General features: G+C 37.6%; 2 protein-coding genes across 3 annotated transcripts in view; one reads left to right on the plus strand and one right to left on the minus strand.

Moving 5' to 3' along the window:
* Positions 1 to 1,922, minus strand: part of LOC132548507 (WD repeat and coiled-coil-containing protein-like) — a 30,101-nt gene extending 28,179 nt beyond the window's left edge. For both annotated transcript variants that reach the window (XM_060212375.1, XM_060212374.1), the window contains exon 1: positions 1,830 to 1,922. In XM_060212375.1, coding sequence (XP_060068358.1) covers positions 1,830 to 1,884 — 55 coding nt within the window. In that variant the 5' untranslated portion in view covers positions 1,885 to 1,922. The remainder of the gene's footprint in view (positions 1 to 1,829) is intronic.
* A 1,628-nt stretch (positions 1,923 to 3,550) lies between these two features.
* On the plus strand, positions 3,551 to 10,994 carry LOC132548524 (mucin-5AC-like). Its single transcript, XM_060212389.1, has 6 exons — positions 3,551 to 3,665; positions 4,722 to 5,120; positions 7,117 to 7,488; positions 7,958 to 8,878; positions 9,253 to 9,335; positions 9,600 to 10,994. Exons 1-6 carry the CDS (start codon positions 3,551 to 3,553, stop codon positions 10,992 to 10,994), a joined length of 3,285 nt encoding a protein of 1,094 aa, XP_060068372.1.
* The last annotated feature ends 213 nt before the right edge of the window (positions 10,995 to 11,207 follow it).

Below are 11,207 nucleotides of genomic sequence, written 5' to 3' on the forward strand. Positions count from 1 at the left end.
GACCCATCAAACAAAATTTTTATAGGTGTTAGCATTCGGACTGATCAGAAGTGTGTTTTGGACTCGAGAGAAAAAATCCTTCTAACTAACTGCAGTCCATGAAAATAATAATATTGTAAATGTTGCAAATGATATCAGAGTTGTAAATCTGTATAATAAACACATGCTTTATACAGGTCTTCACATCATCAGATGATTCAGTCTAGAACTCACACAAAAGATATATAACAATAAACAACCCAAATTACAATTTTTATATCTGAGAGCAATTTGAGACACAGGTGTTAACTAAAACTTGTCTGTCCTGTCTTTAATGTGTTTACACAAGATTTCATTTTTTGAATCATCCTTTTGATATACAAGTATTTTATGTGTTTATAAATTGTACAACAAACATGTGATAAATCACTGATAATGAGCACAATTTTAGTAAATAAAACTGAGTTCCTGTTGAACACAAATGTAAGAGACATCATGCATATAGGTAAATAATCCCAATCTCTAGGCAAATGTAATAACTAATAAGTTTATGGTCCTAGATCTGTATGTTATTATAGAAGCCTTCCTAATTCTGATAACCTAGACTGATGTTAAAAGTCTCTGGTGTTGACAAATAAAGAAGCAGAGAGACATTCTTCCGTGATGATCTGTGTTATAAGTGTGTATTTCTATTATCATAAGCCTATCTTTATATGCTTGTTGCTATTATTATATCTATGAATGGGTATTTCGGATTATTACTGATTTATTTCTCTATGCCTTAAGCAAAATTCTTGTCAAAACAGCAGTGGAGAATGATCTGGTCAAGCTTCTTACACAGATACATGTTATATTGATGTACACCATATATGTACAACATTTCTAATTACACACATCAAAGGGATGATACATACATGGTCTCCTATCAAATGAGCAGAACAGTGTTATTTACTCACACTCAACAGCATCATTGACCAATAAAACTGGTTTGGTACAGTTCCACTGATTTTTGAGATGCATTATCATAGAGTATGTTGATACAACTGCATATACATTAATACTACAAAGCAGTTTGCCAAGGCTGATCAATCATTTCACTACTAAACTTGTTAACCTGATTGAGATCAAACTTTATTAAAAAAAACATATATCAGGGTATTTTCTTTATATAAATTGGTCTTCTGCTGAGAATCAAAAACATGCTATAGAACCATATCGTCTCCTTTTTGGTTAATTACCTCTTTCAATAATGATAATGGCAGTGAATTTTGGGACTCAAATATTTGAGTCACTTGAGTCTGGACCCATGCTTTTTCTGTGGGATTCCACAATACATCTTTGTGACTGTGATCATCAAAATTTTGATATTGGTTCGTTGTTACAGTTATGAATTGGTATATTCACAAAAATAAGTGAATGACATGTGCATTTGCCCGTTGGCATCTCTTATCAGCTAATTAAGGCGATGATTCATTTCAGGTGAATATAAAGCATATAACATAGATATGAAACTACATCAGACTTATTTACAAGTGATGCCTATCGAGTAACGTTAACCTCCAAATCAATCTAGGAACCAGAGTATGATTTATTTATAAGAACAGCGATGAATAAATACAAATATTATCAATACAGAAATGCTATAAAACAATGGACAACCCGAATATATCGATACAAGGCTTATAGATCCAACTGTCAGTAAGCGTACGTACATATAATATCCTACACATATTATGAACTAGACCCTATGAAGTGACCCAACCGCAGACACAGAGGCTAACACTGAGTCAGTCGAGTAACCGGTTATGGAAATCTACTTTGTGCATTGATGTCATGCAATGTCGACCTACCTTCGTGAAGAACATTGATATTTTGTCCCTTGCCATTTAGTTTTCCCAGTTCCATTCTAGATTAGCTTAATTTCCAAAGTTACTCTACAGACTTTGTAATCCCATGTCTCTGTCATTTTCGCTCCAAAACACGACTGGAGGTAAATCGAAGTTTTTTATCTTCTGGATTGAAGAGTTCCAACACGAAAAAAATGCGGGAAAATTTGATCAGCTAGTCGGCTACTCAAGGGCCTGTTCCCATTTGATAACTTCGTGGGAGATCAAGGGAAAATGTTCATATATTGAGGGGAAATGCAAATCAATTACAGTTCATTTTATAAGTATATTAAATTATCTGACCCATTCCTATATTTACAAATAAACTGGGATAATGTGAGTTTGTAAGTTGTGGGTTCCATTGATTTATTTATTAATGATGGTTATATAGTTGTTGACAACTTGGATATTAAGGTAAAGTTTGTTCATATTCAGCAATATCCAGTAGATTGGGCGTTGGAGGTAGCCCTGGGATCTTTGTCTTTTTTTCTCTTTCACAAAGACGCCTTTATTCTCAATGTCTCTTTTGACACCATACTACAATTTTGGCCTTTATGGATTAAACGTACGCCCAAGTGACAAAGGAAGCACGTGTGTTCTGTTTAACAATAATAACTATAGGATTCCTCCTTTCAGACTGTCACTAATTTATTCGTCTTTTCTACCTTCTACTCTTTACTGTTGGAATAACTTAGACAATTCGGTTCGAACCCAACCCACTATTAATTCATTCAAATCTTGTTTAGCGTCAAGTACTCAGTCAAGTCCACCAATTTACTATAAAATTGGAAATTACAAACTTAATATATTACATACTAAGCTCCGACACCAGTGAAGTTCCCTTAATTATGACCTTTTTAGAGTAAACCTCGTTGAGAATACATCTTGTGAATGTGATCATCCTTGTGAGAATGTCTCACTATTTTATTGAATGTCAACGTTTTTCGAACGAAAGACATATTTTAGTTCAAAATTTAAATATTGGAACGTTGCATTAGATATAGAAATTCTTTTGTTTGGCAATTCTCAATTTTCCGTGGACCTTAATGCAAACAATTTTAAATCTGTGCAAAACTTTATCAAACCCAGAAAAAAATGTTGATGCCAATGTGTAACAATAATTGTATATTTGTATTGTTATTATTGTAACGTAATTTAAAATGTATATTGGGAGAAGGCGTTGATAAGTTGCAATAACTTGTGCCTAATCCTTTGTCTATCTTTTGGCAATAAAAATGTTCAAACTAGCGTGATATGTTTTGTATTACATCAATTTTTTTGGTTAAAAATAAATAAATTAGGATACAGGCTAAAAAGCGCTGATATACAAGTCTTGTGTATGTCTTGGGTTCAAATTGTTGTCGTTCATGCAGAGTCAGTAGAATGAAACTGCTGATCACCTGTACAAACATTCTCGATTTTCAAGGAGTTATTTTCAGTGTCAGTTTCTGCTACCCTGGGGTATTTCATGACAAAAATGAGCGTTCCATGTGCGACACCTTGTTGACAAGACGAGCGGACTGTTTTGTTCCTTTGATGTGTGTTTAACCAAATTCGAGGTCTCAAAACGGTATGTTGTACTTTATAATCTTTAAAGGAACTTAATCAGGTTGGTCAGGGTTTTTTCTCTCCTGAAACCCGCTCTAGACCAATCAGATCACTTCTCTTGTGCCTTCTGTTTTGCCATGAAGTGTTCCAGGAGTGCGGAGAGCGATAGTGAGCGTAACCCCTGGAGTATCGAGGATGCTGTCCAAACCATACTGATGATCACGGTGTACTCTCAGAAACACATTCTGACGAGTAACCTGTACAGATTTTGAAGAATTCTTCAAATAAATGTTGTGGAGGTGTTGCCAGATTTTTTCTGAAAGTTTGGACTATGATATCGAATTCAGTAATGATAGGTAGGGCCTCAAGTATTTATAAAATATTTGACGATATACGACTTTGGCAATATTGCTGCATGTTAAACGTGTATTTATAGTATCGGTAAATATGTAACAGTATAAAAAGATTTATCAAAACTGATAAAGGACAACTTATGGATTCTTCTCCACAATGTTAACTTGGTCGTGCATATGCTACATAATTCTTTCCTGACAATCACTTGACCACATAACCTGCATTCGTCACCAATTGCGAATTTTGACACTTTCTCCTCCCCATGTACCAGAAAGCAGAGGCAGTGCCTCAGATATCAAACGAGTTGTTGATAATAGCACGAATAACTGTATCAGAAATATCTTCCTTTACAATTCTCTACCAGGCTGTGTAAGACACGGACCACATTATCTTCAAAGATGTACATCACCCCTAATATATATTCTAATTAGTGTTACCGACTTCCAAAATTAAATTTTCTTGCCCGACTCCAACTGGCATGTAAACAGATCCTCACGTGTGTCGATTCGGCTGGAATGGCGTTAAATACAAGTTCGTCAAATTCCTTTATTGATTGACTTCTCCAATTTCCAATTTTCGATTGCTTATGTATTTACACAACATTTGCTTATAACATCCGATTCGCCATTGTTGTAGAAACATTGTCTGAAGTGTGTTACAATGAGTATGTCATGGACCTACAACACTTTTATACTCTTCTGAATATTCTTCTCTGTTTTGGTATGATGTTATTTAGTTTTAGCTCTAATTTATAAGTTTTGATACTATTACTGTGTTGAAGTCGCTGCGGTCTTTTAAGTCGATTTTATTACAATGATTGAATTTCTTTTTCGTTTATTACGTTATTTCCCTGGATTTCTGTGTTATTTGGTTACTTTCCTTCTTGTTTAGAAGAATGGTAAGATTGAAGGTCTTCTCTAACGATTATCATTAAATCACTTCTTCATGTTTCAGGCGTAACGTACTCCGCCATAGCAGAGCCTGAACAATACAAATATGGCTGTTACGGTACCCAAAACGGAAACGTTTACATGGACGCTCAGTGTTCATCAGATGAAAGAATCGTAGTCAGAGATGTTTCTGCAGGAGCAAAGCTAAACGCGACAGGTTGTGAGAGGTTTACATCGTTTGTGGAGGAGGAGGAATTGTGCTGCACACCTGCAGATACGGACTGTACTTTTGACTATTCTGTAACAGGGGGATTTGACGCTAATTATAAATACCAGATTAACTGTACGGGAAAAAGCGAATGTGACAAGATTCGAGTGGATACCATGGAAACGCCTGATTCGTGCTCATCCGGGTTCTTGGATACTAGTAACTACCTGTATATGTATTACTACTGTATCCCAGGTAAGTTTGACTGAACGTTACTCAGCACAAGCAATGCCATATTTCCTTCGATCATTTGGTAGGATCACCATTAAGAACTTCACCATTGTCTATCTGTACGATACTATTAATATAGTCCCTAACCACAACCTCATCGTGTGTGAATTACTAGGCACTGTCATTCCTTGGAGACGATCACCAGGATTCCGTGTACCATTTTATATTATTGAGATAAGAATATCCCCTACAAGACACCAAATATCGTGTTTCAAGTCTGTTCAGAAGACACACATTTAGATCATCCGTTTGGGATTCGCCATAATGCTAAGGACCTGAATTGTTGAAGCCTACGGAGCGACTGAGTAAAATCCAAACTGGTCGAATAAATGTCAAACACACGATGGAGAGGTGTATTCCAAAGTCCAAATGATTTGTTTTCAATAAATGTGATCAAGAAACAACTAATATATATAAATAAGTGTGAAGTACCTTTCGATAGAGATTTAGAACCGGGTGCACAGTAACGCCAAAATGTGAGTTAACTTACTGCATCATTCTAGGCATACAGTTATTTCAGCCTTCTAGACCTCGTCAATAATGCTAAATACCTAGATCTTGATACCTAAAGGGGACCGAGGGAAATGAAAAACTTACCGCAAGAAATAATAAAATATAGATGGGGATGTGCACTAGCCTCGTAATTAAAAACAAAATCTTAATTTTCATTTATAAGATATTTCCAAACGAATATTAATCAGTATTATTATGCTATGAAAGGTTCGCAGAAATTGATTAAAAAAATTATGTGATCGAAGAGCTACAATATCGTAGAACTCTACTATTCTCTAGTGACGATTTGAAATTACCTGGCTATATTTGTAAGAATTATGCATAAAATACTGTAAGAGTATAAAACTAGATGTTTTAAATATATTGCAATCCCAGTCGAAATTGAATTGAAATATTTGTATAGAAAATGTCATGAATACATTTTTATGAGCATTGCTGTCAATAGGAAGCTATCAATTTTAGCCTGTATCAAATTATTCTTGAGAATTGCCAACATTTTTTTAAACTTGTTGGTGTCACAACTTTCATCCCCTTTGGGACCACTACTGACAAACTTGTCAACACGGAGTTCTGATAATATGTTTTACAATGACCGATATACCAAAATCACGTGACGTGTTTCTGTGTGGAATTAATCTCGTTGTAGCATTATATGATAAAATTAAAAACCTGCACACGAGAGGACCACTTAATGGCCCAATTCATGGCACTCACATTAGGGTTAACAGACCAATTTTCGTCTCTCCACTTCGAGATAATAAAACGTGACTGACTGCAATGACCATTCTTGCGATAAGGTAAAGCAGTTGTGTTGTTTGATGACAAAGAGTTATCATTCTTGCTGAAGAGCTCACGAAGAATGCTCATTATCAAATGTTGCTCACTGTTTAAAACCGAGGCAACGCATTTTAGTACACTAACTTACATTTACATTTTTACCTTCCCTTCTGGTTCCTGTTCATCATCAAATCCCAATGGTTTTGATTTCAATATTGCAGTTGTGTGTAGCTCCATTGCAAAGGAATGGGTTCGTCAGATCGGCCAGTCAGTTAGCTTGGAACCAAACGCAATGATTGCATAGTATGAATATCCGATTTTGTTATGAAATATTTCAACAGTGGTGATAAACGAGACATAAAAACTAATATGACGTGGTCCTTTAAAATAGATTTAAAACGAGATGAAATGCAATATATGAAAAAATGTAGTTTGATTACAAAAACCTATGAACAAAACTTCAGAAATCACGATGTCCTTTAGATAACAGTAGTATTAACCGCATTACGAAGGGATACATTTGAGTGATCTTTGAAGAGTGGATCTCTGTAGGGAAAGTGCCTTATTTTCAATGTATCTCCGTTCTGAATATAAAACAAACTCGATGAATAGCATGTCCCAAATGCACTACATTTAATTGCATTTGATGTTTTCATCTCTATTTCTCCAGTTTCCGACATTGGAAGCACAGACTCGGCCATCCTCCAAGGCACCACCGACCCATCATACTTATACTTGTGGAGTCCAAATTTCCCCAATCCTATCAGCTCTACAGTAACATCAACGTCGTGCTCGATAGAGACTGCGTGCGACTCTCAGATAACTGTTTCAGTACTGGACCTCCGTCTACAGAGTGACTCTACCGGAACGTGCCGACAAAACTTAACCATCCATGATAACTCGTCAGTCATCGTCTTAGACTGTTCCGATAACAATCTTTTCATCATTCGGGACATTTTTACCAGCCAGTCTAACTATTTGGAGATGACATTCTCAAACAACCTAGGGGCTACGAATGGTTACTTTTGGATCGGGTTCTCGTGTAAGTTTCAGCAGTCGCACCTTTATTGTATTATTATTTTTTTTGGAGGAGTTGTGGGGTGGGGTGGGGTGGTTGACAATGTTGTCGGGAATAAAGGTACGTTTGGTAATGTTTATTGGCTTTTTGAAAATGCGTTACTTTGTAGTTTTTGAGTGTGTTTTTATTTTTTCTAATGTCGACCAGGACTTTTTGATTTTGATTCGTTTTTTGGGGATTTTGTCCACTGAATGGCCATAACTTTGAACAAATAAATTGGCCATAACCAAATAAGAAATTACCTGCATATCACTGTTAAATAACTTCATATCAATTTACAGTTCAGTGTCAGCGAAAAAGGAAATAATGTTTTATGACAGAATGGTGGCTAAAAATAACACTAACCCCTCCCCCTCTCACACACATATGAAATGGCGGGATATGAATTAAAAACGCTTACAAAGTAATAGATGATATATTTCTGTCTTTAAAGCGGACACGTGCGGATCACTGAAGATATCGTGTCCAGCGGTTGTCCCTGGTTATGACTGTGTGGCCAATGCAACAGCTGGATCTTCTTGTGTAACCACCACTCTTAGCACGACCACAGCTGAGAGTACCACCTCTACCACACTTACCACGACAACTAACATACCTACCACCACAACCACAGCTGACAGTACCACCTCGACCACACTTACCACGACAACTAACATACCTACCACCACAGCTGACAGTACCACCTCGACCACACTTACCACGACAACTAACATACCTACCACCACAACCACAGCTGACAGTACCATCTCGACCACACTTACCACGACAACTAACATACCTACCACCACAACCACAGCTGATACTACCACTAGCCTTGTCACTACCACTGACGAACCTACCACGACTACTGACGTACCAACTACTACTACAACTATTGCTGATACTACCACTACCACTGACGAACCTACTATCACCACTGACGTGTCTAGCTCCACCACAGCTGACACAACCACTAAACTTACCACGCCATCTGAGGAGTCTACCATCACAACCCACACCACGACCACTGAGATTCATACCACCACAGCAATTATCACGATAACTGACGTACCCTCTACCTCCACAGCAATAGCTGACACCACAACCTACACCACACTTCATACGACAACTGAGATGCCCAACACATTCACCTCCACCTTAGCTACTACCACGACATCTGACAATCCTACTACCGTTACAGCTGTAGCAGAAACTACTCCTAAATTTACTACGTCCACTGCTGAAACCACCGCCGCCGCCACCACCACACCTGGTACCACAGAAGCACCGACCATCATTCCCACCACTGTCAAGTCTACGATATTAGGCTCGTCTCAACAGGTACCAATAGGCAGCGAACCAGCATCAGCCTCTTGTAAGTTTATTTAAAGGTGTTTCATTGTCCGAACTGAAAATTCTAATACATGCTGTGTATGGCATCATTATTGCACTTGGAGAAAGAGAAAATATTTCAAAATCATTTTAAAAGCTATTTTTCCCCGTATCAGAAAGAAGGGCTTATAACACATACCAACCACTAGTATTCCGACCATATATGGACTTTTCCAAGAAAGTTTGAAGCTCATGGTTTGGAAGAATATTATTTTCGTCAATATACGCTCGATAACAAAAAATGTCTTTAGAAATACTTCGAAATCGACCAGTTTTCTTTATTTGTCAAATTCTTCATTTCCATAATGCTCATGGCTAAACTGACTACTTAAAATATTTTTCTGTCCCAATTTTCAGTTCCTTGGTGGTTCATTTTAATCGCAATCCTGATTATAGCCGTTGCGGGTATCATTGTACTAGTGCGCTGGAAGAAACGGAAGGTAGGCACATTTAGCTCACGGTTGAAGTAATGATTGTACATTAGAGCGAAAGGGAAAACGGTATCAATCACGATAAAACAGAAAATAACTGTATAAAATATCTCGAATGCACTTGATGAAGAAATGCTGACGATTTAAACAGAAAGTTATGTCGGTAGATAAAAACTTGCATTATTGTAACATGTATTGTTATTTAACAACCATTTCTACAATCTTCGTATTTCTGATTGATCTTTATTAAACTACTAAGACATTTTGTTTAAGGTAAAGCCAAATGACGATGAAAAGAACGGCATACCTCCTACAAATGAGAAAAACACACGAAGTTCATCCAAAGGTTTAAATGACCGTCTCTCGGATAAGGAATCCAACCATAAACAACCCCTGGAAAAACCTTTTACTCCAAATAACATCGGTTCCAAAGGGTTGGACGCTTATGGGGGGAAGCACCCACCTCTCAATCCACATGCGAATCTTAAAGATGGCGTTGTTCCAAATATGGTACCAGTACCAATACAGGTTCCAGTGGATTCGAACAAAGGACCAGCTAAACTACCACCCCTTGACGCCCAGCCTATCAGGGCTGTTGATGGTGCATCAAACACAACAGAGAAGCGCAAGAAGAAACGGAAAAAGAAGAAACATAAAGAAAACTTCGAAAGGGTCGAAGGCACTTCAGAAACATCTGAAAAAAGACAAGAAAATAATTCAAGTTTAGGTGATGATTCCACTAAAGATGAAGACGTTGATGCAAACAAAAGCAAGAAACCTAATGGTCACACTTCAGAAATAATTCCATGTGATTTTTCTGCTGAACATACAGCTATCGGTTCAAATGATGGCGCTGCAGAAGAACTTACTAAAAACACTTCAGACGGTCATGCTTTAGAAGATATTGGAAATATTTCTTCGAGTCACCATTCAACAGCCGAAATGAGAAATAATTGTACAAATGACAAAGCTTCAGACGAACTTGGAAATAACTCGCCAAATAATCGTACTGTGGATCTTGCAAATAACACAAGTAATCTCAATTCAAAAGCAACATCGCTATCATCAAATAGACCCACCGCTTATGAACATTCAAATAACTCGTCGACACATCAGCTTTCAGGCAGCAAGTCTGGTCTAAGCGGCGATTGTAAGAAGTTGGAATCTAGCAATTCCAGTCGCACTGAGGCGTTCTCAATGGGTAAGGAGAAAAGTACTGTCAACGGATGGAACAGAGGACCGATTGGTCCGGCACTGAAAGATATAAAATCTACAATCCCAGGGTTCCAAAGGCAGGGGAGGCGAAAATCAAGCGTGGATCAACACATGTTGTCTTTTTTGACGTCTGCGAGAACCATGAAGGCAGGTGTTAGTGGTCCATCGCATCATTCTGGTGAACGTCGAAAATCCTTGATTAATGAGGATATGGACGACACAGTAGGAAGTAGACCAGAGCGTCGGTCATCCGTGGTTAGAATCAAGGGATCCGATAACTACAATGCTCCTCGGCGTGGTTCGTTGAATCATATTGGTATCGGTGATACTGGGAAACTCAACAAAGACAGAAAGGTTTCTGTGTCAATAGGCGACCCCGCTCCGGACACTGGGATATCGTCTACGTCGGCAGTTGGACACTTGAGGTACACCAAGCCGGTGATCAATATATGATGAACACTACTCGCCACTCTTATATACATGTACCTTCATGAAAAATATATTTATTTCTTATATATCACTAACTGATTTTGCATCGGTAATGCGTCTTGTGTTATCTCTTGTATAATAATTAGTCAAATAACGTACACTAGCGCTAGCCATTGGCACTGATACCTTTCACAGATTATCATATGTAATTATGTCTCTCAGGAAGCTGAGAAACGA

This window comes from Ylistrum balloti, unplaced genomic scaffold (assembly GCF_031769215.1).
Source record: "Ylistrum balloti isolate Yb309-2 unplaced genomic scaffold, AGI_CSIRO_Ybal_v1 Utg370016, whole genome shotgun sequence".
Classification (NCBI taxonomy): Eukaryota; Metazoa; Mollusca; class Bivalvia; order Pectinida; family Pectinidae; genus Ylistrum; species Ylistrum balloti.